The 14,806-nt window shown below is 46.2% G+C and overlaps 1 protein-coding gene across 1 annotated transcript in view; it reads left to right on the forward strand.

Annotated features, from left to right (window-relative positions):
• Nucleotides 1-14,806, forward strand: part of gpc3 (glypican 3) — a 95,298-nt gene that overhangs the window by 67,050 nt on the left and 13,442 nt on the right. Inside the window, exons 6-7 of the mRNA XM_068714298.1 lie at nt 710-821; nt 13,778-13,970. Coding sequence (XP_068570399.1) covers nt 710-821; nt 13,778-13,970 — 305 coding nt within the window. The remainder of the gene's footprint in view (nt 1-709; nt 822-13,777; nt 13,971-14,806) is intronic.

Below are 14,806 nucleotides of genomic sequence, written 5' to 3' on the forward strand. Positions count from 1 at the left end.
ACCCTCGCTGCTGAGGCGGGACGAGAGGACTTCTCTGCTCGTGTCTGCTCATTAACACCAGATATGATTACAAAGCCACTAATGGACCAGTTTAATGTGCGTGGTATGAATCATCAACCAGACTTTGTTTAACTGTTGACCTTCTTGTGGCAAAACTCAAAAATTGTAAAACATTTTATATCAACATTTAATAACCCCTGATGCTGAGACATTTTGGACATAAATATTTCCTTTTTCTAAGAAGTATACCATCTCCACAGTTTTTATTGCAAATATAAAAAGTTATCTTGAGACATTCAAAATGTTACCCACTGTTTAACTTTATAGACGTAGTGTCTTCATGGGAAGAGTTGGTCTTTTTGGATAGGTTTGAGTTACTAATTGACTTTCCAGCCCCGAAACCTAAAAAAACAGATGAGATGTCATTCATCTTGCCAACACTAGATGGTGACAAGCACCTTGTTTGGAGTGAAAGCAGGGTCCAGCTCATTAAGTCTTCCACTCATGAGGGTTACATTGAGGTTTCTAAATTCAGCGAAACTCCTCTAAACAATCACAAACATAAGAACTTAGTCCCATGATGATCCCTTTGCTGCATGTCGTCCCCGCCCTTTCCTGTCTATCTATCGGTACAATCTAATAAAGGAAAAAAATGCCAAAAAAGGTAATCTAATAGAACTGAGCCCATTTTTTCTCCCCGTTCTGTCAGGTTTCCTGGGCCGGGCCTGAAGCGATCGCACCCCGGCTCCGAGTCCCGAAGCAACAAGCCCCCTGAGCCAATCATCAGCCAGATCATAGACAAACTCAAGCACATCAACCAGGTCAGCAGTGTGATGTGTCCATTGTTTGTGTGTTTGTATACGTACCGCTTCTCCGGTCTTTTGGAGAAGTCAAGTTTGAACTCTCCAAGTGAGCAGTTTCTCTGTGTTCCACTTCTCCTTCATATTTGAGAGAAAGACCACTGGAAATCTGTGCTCAAGGTGATGTTTTTGTCCCTGCTCTTTGTGAATACAAATAAATGCTATTGACAGGAAATGTCTGAATAGATGTTATTCTGTGTTTCATCTGCACTGCAAAGAAAACCAAAACAACTTCCTTTTAGACACAAATCCACCGGAAAGGCGAGCAGACGAGGGTGATGGCAGTTGTTGTTGTGATGGACAGAAATGATGTCCTCCATCCACAGCAAGCCCAGCTGACGTCAAGGCCGAAGCCCTCTTTTTTTCCGTCGCTGTCGCCGCCATCGCCATGGAAACCACCTTTTGGAGTGGGCTGGCAGGAGTGCAGAGATGCTTGGATGTAGGCTCGAAGTCGGCCTCTGTAGGTAGACGTATCAGCCCACAGATCTGTCTGCATTTCCTGGTTCCTCGCGGTTATACTTATAGCTGTCAACACGTCGGATGGCTGCTGTGCCGCCCCCCCCCTTCCCACCCCAACACACACACCATCTTCCAGCTGCAAAGTGTGTTTGCGTGTGTGTCCGTTTTTTTGTCTGCATGTATGTGATTGAGCGTCTGAGTGCTGCAGGCCTGTCACAGTGGATTACAATCCTTCTCTCCTGTTTAAACAACCTGGGAGATCCGAGCAGCGACTGTGGACCTTCCTCCACTCCGCCCCTGACAACCAGAGACCCTCAAGAAAAATACAGAGGGTTGTGGTTTGAGATGCTGTAATTTTGCCAATTACTTTTGTTGTATTACCTCATGGGCGTGAGGAGTGACACTTGAACAGGACCTTTAGGTGTTTACTTGACCTCTGCCCTCTACAGAATCCTCCAAAAGGATTCATTCTAGAGCTTAGATTTAAAAGATTCCAGTGTATAGAAATGTGGGTCATATTATTATAGTTTTGGCCATGTTATTACCCTTACTTTATAATAATTCAATGTAATACTGTTACTGTAAACTACAGCTACTCTATATTTGAGCAACATTGATGACATAAAGTCCGACAGGACAAGAAACAAAAGCGATCAGATGATCAGACACAATGTAAACTAGCAACTGTTATGTCAGATAATTCAAACCACTTTATTTAGAGGTAAACCCAAAAGTGAGCATTAAATGTTGGTAGTAATCAATGCACAGGAAAACTGCATGCGAACACAGTTTTGGTAAGTACATCATGTGAAAGTTCAACCAGAATGGTTTGTTGGATGTTTCTTACAGTTTGGGTAATAATTTTACTGCTCACCTCTTCCAAATATATTTGGCTAACCGGGCAGTTTGCGTCCATCGCCCACATGTGACTTTTTAACAGCGTTGCAGCATTCCCATCCCTCAGCAGTTAACTTGTTGTTTGTGATACCAATAGGAATGGTACAAAAATATAACCCAATACAGTTGTGTGTGTGTGTGTGTTTATTTGTAATAAACTGGGATCATCCTATAATCCTAAAAACACAGGACATGTACACGTACGCACTCTAATAGAATAAGCCTTTGAAAACTTCCTGCCCTGACAGGGACAAACATTTGCACCGATGTGATAACAAGCAGAGCTGCTGCAGCGCAGAGCGTTTACCACGTGGATCGGGTTCCTGATGGGCTTTTGATGAGGTTTTGCAAGAAAATGCAGTTTGGCAAAATGACAAAGCTCATTGTGTTACAGACATTCAGGCAATCCATTAGAAACAAGGACACTGTGGAGCTATTCCTGCCTGTGTGTGATCAGATGCTCTCGGTAACCTAACACTCGTTCCTCATTGGCTCCCATGTTGTACTGATGACGTGGTCTACATGTGGACATTTACGAGCTTTTGATTCTGTTTACATAAACGCCTGATAATTATGCAGATTGGCTATTCACATGGGAGCTTTTAATCCCATATCTGATGACCGTACAGCGGAGTCAAGCACATTTCCAACTTCCCTTCAGATCTCAACATCAATGGGCTGGATCAACATCTGAGGAAAAGGCCGACTGCTCTTGATTGCATATTTCACGTGCAGTAAAACTGTTTATGACTCAGACGTTTGTGCAGAAATCAGATTACACAGATATTTTTTACGACAAATCATCACAACACTGAGGTACACAAACTAACAGGAACGCCTTAAAAAGGTCCAGCAATAAAAAAACTCCCCTTGTGAAGTTTACAATATTGTAGTTTTCTTGTGCCTGAGAGAGCTCACTCACTCGGGTAACTGCTGGTGTTTCAATTTTACATTATAAGCTGTTCCTGTTATTTTGTCTATCCATTTCTATATCTATTTTTTAAACATTTTAGAAACACATTGATTGTGTGACTGCTAAAGTAAGAACATGACTAGCAGCCTACAGCCATTCTAACAGTTCAGTGAGGATATAGTTATATCAAATAAAAACTTGCTCACAATGACAACGTGAAAGAACTGCGTCTCAAATAATTTCTTCACAAAATGTTGTGTCATTCTATCCAGTAGATCTTGAGATATTTCACCGAATCAATGCAACCTTTGACCTGATGACACTAGATTTAAAGGTCAGGGGATCGGCATGTCATTAGGGTTTACCCTCAGGGAACCATGAATCCATGCAGAATTTCAAGCCAATCCATTCAACACTTGCTGAGGTATCAAAGAGGTGAACTGACTGACATTGCCGTCTATGGATGCGTGACGCTAGCGTGACAAAAAACATATCTGCCAGTAGAGAAGGCAGATGTCAGAGGCAAACCTTTAAACTTGCTTTATAACCCTGCAAAATGTTTATTGACTATACACAGTATTTCTTGGTCCTATAGCTGCTCTGAGCCGGCGTCTTGTAAACAACCTCTGAAGGCACTGGAGAAAGTGATGTTGTTTAGTTAAAAGCAGTTTTACAAGGTCTCCGCCTGAAAGACCACCAGCTTTGGATGTTGCAGGGCTTAAAGCAAACAGACTAATTAACCATCTGATAGGAGAGTACGCCACAACTCACAGATAATTACTTTCGTCTGCCCAGTTGGTACGCGGCGTGGACAAGGACAGGCCAACAATGAGATAGTATGTGTAATGTTCCTGGAAGTCAACCAAGAGAGTGCCACACTGATTAAAAACTGCATTATTCCAGTCTCATGATGTCTTCTTTGAGCACTGCGTACAGTGTGTTCAGAGCTGCAGACTGAAGAATGTGTACATTATTTGTCCACGCATTCAGGACACAAACTGGTCTATACAAGTCCTGCAAGTCTCCTTTATCCTGCACACGTTTTCCATTTGAATGAACATTATTCTGCTTTTGGCTCAAGCAGTGAGCACAATCAATGGTTCCTCCAGCTTGCACTGACCCACTTTCCAAGCAGGAATCAGTCCCAGCCCCGCAGTGTGCGAGACCATGTCGTAAAATATAGGGGCTACTCTCTCCCAACAGCGAGGGGAACATGGGACCCCTCCAAAGAATCCACTTCCTTCCAACTTTAATCCCCCCGATGTTTCATTCCTGCACTCCTAAGTGCTCCGTGACGATAGCCCTGTGAAATGCAACTATGCAGCGGAAATGTGTCATTTCTCACGTTGTCAGTGTTGATCAGAGAATCTGCAGATACAGAGACAATCTGGCAGGGAGACCCTTGCCTTTGTGCCTCTGCGAGGCTAAACTAAACAAGAAAAAAACCCTCTCAGAGCCGTTCGCCTCATGCTTATAAAACAGCGTTTTCTCACGCCTGAAGCAGCTGATGTCATGACTGAGCCACAGCCAAGTTTAAAGTGAACTGTGCACTATTAATGGATGGAAGAGAAATGGCTTTCTCCGTCGGTTATTGCTTCTCGACTTGGAATCTTTAAACAGCGCAGGCCTGCGAGAGAGCCGGAGACATTTCTGTGCATGCTGTGTAACAAATTCCTGTCTGAGGGTTGTGGCCTGTATGCAGTGTGTTAAAGCTGATAAAGAGTACGCTTTCCCCCGACTGTGACGTCAAGCAGGAGATATTCTGTGATGCCAACAAGTCTTCTCAACAAGAACATTAGCACTCCCGTTTTTAATATTATAAAAACTGGCCTAGTGAGCTCCCTTGTGCGGAGACATGCATGTGGAGGCAGCGCTCTTAAATTAGAACGTATTATTTTGGTGGTGCGCTCTCGTTCTGAGGAGATGAGTTTGTTTTTCTCAACATCTGTTTAACTTCCCAGAGTATCGGGTTTCTCCTCCGAACAACTAATCTCACAGGAGATGGTTGAGCTAGTGGCAAAATAGAGCAATTATGTGATTGGTCTTTGATTACAGAGGGTTTCCCACTCATTTGTCAGATGGGTTTGCCATTTGGAGGGTCAGACCTCCTGAGATTATTCTGACAGTCTCTTCTTGGCTACATGACGCTCTGTGGAGAGATACATTCAGAACACCACGCATATGAAAGACACATTTTTTTTTATGAATCGCTTTCGGCGAAACACAATTATTTCATCTGACTGCTCTGTCATTTGAGGGAGAGCAAACATCTTGGCGTTGCGTGCCAACGCTTTTTTTTTCGCACCTCGTTCGCATGTTGTAGAGTTCTCTATCTCCCCGTCCGTCGCCTTTCTTTCCATCTCCCCAGCTGTGCTGAGCTGTGTGTGACAGACTCCAGCTCCGTCGCCCTTCCCACCTCCCACCCTCCCAAACCTCTGGACCCCCCTCCCCTCCTCCTCTCTCCGCCCAGCATCCCAGTCTAATTGAAGCCAGAACCTGGGAAAATCCTGCAGGTAGGACAGGAATCCAGGGTGGAAAATAAACCAGATCCCGAGCTCCACAAATTCCATCACGCAGCCTCACTTCCTCCGAGCCACCGGAGCCTGGGCAGCGTGTGCTCGACACCTCGCGCGCTCCTGCAGAATGCGCTTCTTTAATATGTAACTCGCACACTTGAGCTGGGACAGCTTTTACTGTGCACCCACTGGCAGCAGTTAATCTTGTACACACGTAGTTAGGAATACGACTACAGCAGATAGATTTCCAGTTCATGCGCAGCGGCGACACACGAGCATACAGGCGGCCATGAAATAAAGCAGCGCTTCAAATAGGCTTTGAAATGCGTGAATGAACACAGTGCTGAGAGCATAATAATTACAGTAGAGACAGAATGGAAGCCGCCTCATGACGAGGCTAGCATGCGGTGGCCTTTTTTTCCTACTGGGTGTGCTTACTATCAGACTAATAGACACCGTGGGTGTCAGACTGGGCCTGCTGTTTTGTAAACTTACACTTGCTAACCTGGCCATTATGCTCGCTCCAGTCAAAGAGTCCGACTTCTGTTTGATGTTATTTACTGAGGGTTTTTTGAAGCGTTATTTAATACACCTCCCCTCAGGGCCCTTGTCCTCTCGCCTTCCTTGTTTTTTATGTGTGTGAAGTACGACTGGCCTGGAAGCGGAGGAGGAAGGAGAGCTGTATTTGTTTGTGGGGATAAGCCATGAGGGGTTCTTTTTAAATGAAGTGTGACACCTGGTGTAAACCTCTGAGGAGCTGCAGGGCGTTTGCAGAGGCAGAGTCGGTATCCCTGTTAGAGCACCACGCACGCATGTTATCCTTTCGCTTTCCGGAGACTTCTAACTTCACGGTGTATTTAGGATTTGAGGAGTTATGAGGAGTTATGGTTCCTTGACTTTAGGAATCCAACGATCAGATACCCCCCCCTCTACCTCCACAAACACACACACACTTGCACACCCCTCTCCCACCACAGCTTTCTCCCCTGCTGGCTGGGAGGTCAGACGGAGCATGTGAGGGCCCTTTTCCTCCCAATTAGTCTGCCTGCTAATGAGGCCCGGCCATGCCTTCTACCACTGCCATCCATTCCTCCTTACCTCCACCTCTCCCTTCCTCCCTCCCCGCCTGTCCCCGCCCTGAGGCCCGAGCCGGGGTCGCCTCTCTCTTCCCACTCCGCCCCTCTGCTCCCGCACCACTGCCACCCCACTGGGTGTAATTATCACGCAGCCGGCTTATAAAAACCCTGCTGCACAAGCCAGGCACCGGGCTCGCTAACCAGGCTTTCCGTTCTCTCGAGCCAATATCTCTCTGCTGATCCTCAGCTTTTTTGTTGAACTGTCAGAACAGCTGAGTCTTCCTGCCGCCGGTCTCTGATCTGACCCACACATCCTGGCCTTGTTGTCACTGGGCACAGTCACGTGTTGAAATCCCCCCCCAAACAGAAAGAGGTCAGGGGTCACACTTCCTGTTTCCTGTTTCTGCCAGGTCATCAGAGGGTCTCCCTGCGAGGGTCGGAGACCTCCTCTGTTCCTCCTCTGCCTTTTGTTTGGGGCGGCGGTGCTCAGGGGGGAGCTGAGGCTCCTCTCTGGACCTGTCAAAGTGTTAGCACTCCCTGACTTCATCATCCCCTCACATGCTCCTCGCCTTTTCATCTCGCTAGAGAGCCATACCTTGTCAGTATGGGGTAGTTCCTCTGGTTCCAGTTTGCTATTTTCCAGCACTCTCTCTCTCAAGCCATTATCTCTGGGTTTCTGTATGCTACACGCTAATCTAGCAGGACGGCTGCCTGCAGCCCCACAGCCCACTGTAGGCATTATACACTTACTTAACCGGCCGCCGCTAGGTGTGATCATGGGACGCGCAGTGACAGTCTGCTGATGTCGAAACGGAGGGTTTCTTAGCAACACATGACTCTGGGAACCACTGCGATAACGTGTAAGGAAGACGAGCAGCGGACAAAAAGAGATTGTCTGAGGGGCGTAATCTGATTTAGCAACCAGCGGCCTGTGCAGGAATGGGACTTTTTTTTCAACTATTAAACCCCATGCAGACAATCAGGCACATTCACAGACATAAGTCAAGATTTTCATTTGGTTAGCCTCAAAACAGATTGAAAATTGTTGTCATACCAGATATATTTAATACTGGGGAGACTTAACCCTGTGTGTTCATGCCCTGCCTTGATCTGAACACAGAACGTCTGAATAAACAGAGAAGACACAGTGGTTTGTTCGTGCAGAAGATGAACTGGCTGCAATGTATTTAAACTGCTATCTTAAATATATGTAGAGGGTTTAAGAATTTTATCTACCAGAGGAACAAAGTCCCTGGCAACGCAGTCTAAACATTCATTCAGGTTTCGGTCTAAACTGGAGAAATCTGGAAATAGCCTTATGGGCTTAGTCAGAAAAGGTGGAGTGTACACACGCCCAGTTTAACACTCGACTGGAGAGCTCCTTTTTTTTTTCTTTTTTTCCTCTGTGTGTTCTGTTCCAACTGGAATTAACCTCAGGAAATTAATCTTGTCTGCATTAACTGTCTGAGGCAGGGCTCCCGCTGCGTGACATACTCGACCGTGGACGGAAAGAGGAAGACAAGATGGGAAGGAAAGCAACAGAGAGAAGAATGAGAGAGCATACGTCCCCCTCCTCTTTACGGTTTCAGATTCAATAAAAGTTGAGTAATGAGAGCGGGCGGCGACTGCGGGGCAGGCCGTGTCGTCCCAAACGCTGCGCTGCCTGGCGGCGGGGCTGAGGAGCTTTCCATGACTCACTCTGTGGAAAGTGCCTCCTGTCATTCCTGTGTCTGTCTGTCTTTCTCCCAAGGCGTCCCTCATTCGTTCGTTCTCCGTCCTGCGTCCTCCTGGCTCCTCTGCTCCAAACGGCACGTCCACAAACGTCGTGTTCATGGGGGGATTAGTGTAAGGAAAGCTCATTTCCTTCATTTATTGAGAAAAATAGTCTGTTCTGAAAAGTTGTGTGTTTTATTTGTCCCCTGGGCATCGGCTCCTGCACTGATTAAAAAAAGTATACAATCTGCTGTACAGAATGTTTGTGGCTTCACAAGATCTCTGAGATAAAAAGGACACAATTAGAGCCATAGTTTAATATTTCTTAACCAAAGCTCTGAACGCATGAAGTTCACCAGTGACATGATAACAGAGACTGAAACTTTACAGTTTCTTTGGCACCTTAAAAATGAATTGATAACTTCAGTTTATTACAGTTTGTGTTTCACTATCTTAGTTTTGGCCACATTTTCTATCACGAGGGAATGATAAGATTTGACTCACATAGTAAATCACTGAGATTTGGGAACGGCAACACTGCAAAGAGGAAATTTAACAGGGCAGGAAACACAAGCCAAACTGAAGAGAAACAAAAGTGAACAGTCAAGTCATCACCCAGACTGTGAGTTGTAAACATTTACAGACAGACCTCGTGGTGAACTTTGACCTGCTGTACTTTGTAGTTAGTTAATTTCTCGCCTACTTTGTTGAAACAATAGTTCCCTGTTTTCTAACTACTGAGCTGACCAGCCGTGTTTCTGTCCTGTTGAACTCACCCTGCGTTTACGTCTGGTGTCCATCAGCTCTTGAGGGAAATATCTGTCTCTTTAGCTGCTGAATCCTCCTTGTTCACGAGGGAGTTGCCAACTTTGTAACTTTTTGCTACAAACAGCTGCGAGATTGATGAAAGCGGTGAGAGTCAACCAAAACAGTCAAAATGAGGGCGATAAAACAGAAATAATTAACTGAAAGACACTAAAAAAGCTCTGCAAGCTGAGGGGAACTGCAGACTTGTGATCATTTTCTGTGGGTTTGTCACTAAATATGACCCATTTCACTTTACACCTGGTCACCTGACCAACTGTTAATATCGATCAAAGCAGCTTTAAGCCAGTATATTGTATGATTGTAAACCCAGAGATCAGGTCATCAGTGTCGTCACTAAAAACGTTACTTTTGTGGTGAACCCATTGGCGAGAATACTCCGTTTGGGAAGCCGAGCCTCAAGTTCTGTAGATTAGATTTGTAGACAAGATGTGCTGAGGCATTGATAGAAACATTCAGAGCAGCAGATTCCGTCTGGGCCGAGTCATGAGCAGCTTGTCCAGACTTGTCCTGTGCGTGGAGAGGAGGACACACAACATGGGGCCTGATCCCAATCACACACACACACACACACACAGACACACACACACACACACACACACACACACACACACACACACACACACACACACACACACACACTGACAAGAAGAGCATTTCTTTCTGGAGGCTTTCTGTCTTCATTACTCACTCCCAACATCACTCATTCACTTCAACAGTGATGACGTTTATGCTAAGATATTTGTTTCCCTATCTTCAGCTTGGGTCCTTTCCTCTGTGATTCATGGTCAAATGTGAAGCAGGATCTTACTGCCGGCTCACGTTTAAGAACAAAAAGAGTCCACAGCTGATGATCAGTGAGTGCAGGTTGATTTCTATCAGCACAGGTCAACCAGTGGCTCGGACTCAGGGGCTCAGCTGCAGCTGTCGTGTGGAGCAGTGACCCTGTGTGGAGTTCATGTCATGTGTGGGAGGCAGTGACAGACTTGCGGTTTCTGTGTCTCTGTCTGGGCTGGCCCGCATTGAGCAATCCGCCACATGTTTTGGCTTTGTTTCCTCGGTGTGACTTGGCGCTTTTGTGTTGAAGGGGAGGTGGACACTGTGGCCCTGCGGGACGCCTACAGCCGTCCTGATTGCATGTTCTGCGCGTCCAGCTGGCTGTCCGAGCCAGCTCCCGACTCTCGAAATACAAGGAGGAGAAAGAGAGAGCGAGAGAGAGAGAGAGAGAGTGAGAGCGCCAGATTTCCTCTCCTCCTAATGGAAAACATACTGGAGCATTTCTCTGAAAAAATGTCTCTTTTATTTGTTTCCTCCCTGCTTCCTTTTGCTTGTTTTTTTTCCCTTTCTTTTTTTAATTGCAGAAGATTCCAGCCCAGAGCGACTTGAGGTTTCTCCCTCTTGTGGTAAATGTGGAGGCTCTTGCCGGATCGCACTGTGGCTCAACCGTGCCAAAAGCATGCCAAAAACATGCATCCCACCCCTCCTCGCTGCCGCAGCCGTGGCAGTGGCAGTCAGCCAGTGGGGCAGAAGCCACAGCCCCCCCCCCCCAATCCTACCGTATTGTGGAGAAGGGCACGGCTCGCTGCTCTACCCCATTTAGGCCACGCCTAGGAATATGCAGCCAAATTCTTATTCTAATTCCCGAAAACCCATTTTTTTCTTATTATTCTTCAATCTGCTGTTCATCTGCTCTCATTTATAGCTTGTATGCTATTGATCACCACTTCTCTCACATGGATCTGTCTTAACTTGGTCAGTTGGTCGGTCACCGCATTTGGCTTCATACTGAAATATCTCAACAACTGTCACATGGATTTTCATGACATGTGGTAAAAACATTCACGTTCCTCTCAGAATTCATTTTTATCACTTTTGTTTTTTTAATCTAGCTCCATCATCTGGTCAGCATATGAATTTGTCCAATACTTTGGATTAGGACCAAATATCTACCATCAGCCTCAGCTGTACTTGCTAATTAGCAAATATTAGCATGCTAGCGTGTTAAACTAAGATGAACGATGTCAACGTTCCACAATCTGAACATCAGCATGTTCTCGTTGTCCTTGTGAGCATCTGCTGATTTTAGCATTTAGCTTCCTACGTTGTTTCTCCTAACATCAGCACACAGTGCATTAGAGGATGGCCCGTTTCTGTGTGTGTGTCGAGGGGAGTCGGTGTGTTTGCTGGCAGGTGGTGAGCTACACATGGCAGCGTTCACACAGACTGAACTCTAAACAGGGACGCGACAGTTGCTCCCAAATGTTTTTCCCCTCACTCCTCGCACCTTTTTTTAGGTTTTGTTCAAAAATACCCTGAACCACATCTTTCTTTCCTCGCTTTCCAAGTGTTTGTTTGCCTTTTAATTGGCCTGCGAGGCGCCCCTCCCCTCCCAAAGTCCAACCGAGTTGCCAGGATGCAGACCATGAGAAGGAATTTCAGGACCTCAGTAAATCTACGGAGGCCTCCAGGCAAACGCAGGCAAACACAGTGCCGTCTGCAACAAAGCGGTCCAGTACATTAAACCGCCGTACATCATGTTGGGAGTTTGTTTCAATGGGACACCCGAGGGCTCATGCTCTGTCAACAGGTGGCGCCTTTTACTGGACAGCCTCAAACAGAAGTCAAAAGGTCCCCACGGATCAACCGTCCTGTCTGTGACTTACTGTTTGTCCATCCCCTTGCCTGAAGTGACCAGGCTTTTAGAAATGTTGCGGTCATCCAGTGTGTGTATGGCCTCAATGTTGAGAAATGAAAGAAGGCTTGTTGGGCGGCCATGCTGGGAACAAGGTGTTGTGTGTTCCCCCTTCCAAACTTTAGAGTTTATGTCACTTGTAAAACCCAGATTGACTGGTTTGTATATGCGGGCGAAGGGAACAGGGTTGTTTATCTTCTGACTACTGACGTAATTCTGTGATTAGTTCTGCGTTTTTATACCTCCGCTCTGTGTGTCTCTCTCTCTCTCACACACACACACACACACACACACACACACACACACAGACACACACACACACACACACACACACACACACAGACACACACACACACACACACACACACACACACACACACACAGACACACACACACACACACACACACACACACACACATACACACAGTCAGATCTCAGGCAGACGTCGCAGCTGACTTGAGACAAGGCCCATCTGAACTCAATTTGCTCCCATAGCCAGCCAAAACAACCCAAAACAACAACAGAAAAATGCATGCTGACGTATACAGATAGGAAGGAAATCAATAAAACGCAAACAAGGAGGAAGAGCGGTGAGATGAAAGGAGGCTCGGAGGGAAGGAGGCAGGAATTTAGCACATCTGTTACCTTGGCAGGGCTCTCAATCATGTGCGATGTTGTGGAGGCTGAAAGATGGCCAGAGAGCGGCCATGTATTTGTCTCCAAGAAGGCTCACATGTTTTTCACCCGTGGTCACAAGACAGGAAAAGGTTTTTTTTCTGTTTTTTATTTCTGTGTTGTTCTAAAGCTCCACAACAAAAGTATGTGAAAGTTGTGTTTGCTCCGCTTCGGAATTGAATGTGCACATTTTGCTTTTTGCCCTCCTCTCACACTTGGTCAGGAGGAATTCAGAGATTTTTCTTTATGTATTTGCGTCACAGCTCTTGGACTTTTGTGTATTATTTATGAGTTGATTAGTTTACCGCAGTTCTCAATAAACACTTCTGGTATGTTTTGCACAAACACGTTATGAGCTTCTGTAAACCCCCGTGGGAAAATATCCGAGTTGAACAACAACTGCTTTTACAGCCCAGAGGCCAAACTGGAATAAGATTCTGTTGCAAATTATGTCCCATTTGTTTTAGAGCTTGCGTTAAATGTTTTATAGCCGACTTCATATTATTAGGTTTTTTAGTTTTTTTTAGCATTGTTTAATCTGTTGCTTGATTTATTATCTTATCTGCAACTTTTTCTGCTGCCATCTTGGCCAGCTCTCCCTTGAAAAAGAGGTTTCCAATCGTAACTGGTTCAATGAAATAAGTCTGAATATTACAAACATTGTTCTTCATCTTTCATCCTACCCTCTCATTTTTAGATCTCGAGGTCTTGATGGCCACATGTTATGCGGTGTTATTGTGTCCCTGTTGCCCTGAGACAACCACTCAAGACAAGGACGTTTGCCAGTAACAACACGGTCGTACCAATCCGCTTGCCCCACTGTTTCTTTTTCTACCAGTAAATTACATGGAGACACAGCCACAACCCCTTTGAATGAATCACGTTTGGACAGAAATAACACAACTGGCACCGATAACAAAACTCCTTTCCTGCCTGGTGAATGTAATTAGGGTTTGGTAAATACCAGCGCTTTTAGATCTCACCGAGTTCTTGTCAGGAATTCCCCCTCGAACTGTTCTAATCATACAGCACACACTCCCATCAAGAGACACCCCTTATTTATTTTAACAGCTTTGTTGAACCATTAATGCACAGGCACATTTTTTGTTTTAACACAATTACCTTTAACCTCTTCCTGTTTGTCCCACAGTTGCTGCGGCTGGTGACCGTGTCTGAGAAACGCTGGAGAGCCCGGTCGCGTGGAGGCGGAGGTGGAGCGAACACGTGGGGTGATGAGGGGGAGGAGGGATTCGAGAGCGGTGACTGCGACGACGAAGATGAGTGCACCGGAGTGTCAGGGCTGGGGCCGCCGCCGAGACGCAAGCGGTTACGCATCTTTGCAGGTGAGACACAAACTGGATCTGAAAACGTACTCTCACTACAAATGAGGTGCCGCATCCACATCGATTACGTCAAGTGAAAAAATGTTGATGACAAGCTTTCAAGTTAGTCAGGCTGCTAACCAGATTAGAGCTTTTTACTTAAAAACTGCTAAGTGCATGAATAGGTTTGGCTCGGTGTGCGGCGAGTCAGAACGATCGCGGTCCCAAACACAAGGCAGAGAGGCGTTTACATGACTACTGTACATGTTGACACCACCGTGACACTATGCAGTGGGAGACGTGAGACTTCCTCAGGTAGCCGCCTCACCCGACTTCTCGACCTCCCCTGCCGCCGATCCCTCGGACACGTCAGACGTGCTCTCCTGAAAGCCAAACAAAGAACAAGTGGAGCTACAAACCGTCGGGAGAAAAGAAACCAAACAGAGAGAGAGGGAGAAAACAGCCAGGCAGTGGGAACAAGGGGGTTTCGATACGCCGACACAAAGCCAGTGCAGCTGAGCAAACACGGCGGAGGGAGTAGTCCTTCTTGTCGGGGATGTTGTGGCAGAGATTTGGGTTCGCCGGGCAGGGAGCGAGAGCAGGAACCCGAGGTTAACGCAGGAATCCTGCAAGGGCCATCGCTTCCAGCAGGCCGGGCCGTGAGAGTCTGATGCCCTCTCTTCCACGCTCCTGTTAGCCTGACTGTACAGTTCTGCTTCCATACACACAGTCATTAAACTGTCTCCTCTGCTGCTGAAGGTTGACACAGCGGGAAATTACAGCACCCTTTAAAGTCCGACCTCCATCTTTTAATGTGTGTGAGTGAGTCCGCAGGCACATACACAAGCTGTTTGTAC

The sequence above is a fragment of the Cebidichthys violaceus genome, unplaced genomic scaffold, assembly GCF_023349555.1.
Source record: "Cebidichthys violaceus isolate CVI_PGR_0920_01 unplaced genomic scaffold, fCebVio1.0.p SCAF_2, whole genome shotgun sequence".
Taxonomy (NCBI): domain Eukaryota; kingdom Metazoa; phylum Chordata; class Actinopteri; order Perciformes; family Stichaeidae; genus Cebidichthys; species Cebidichthys violaceus.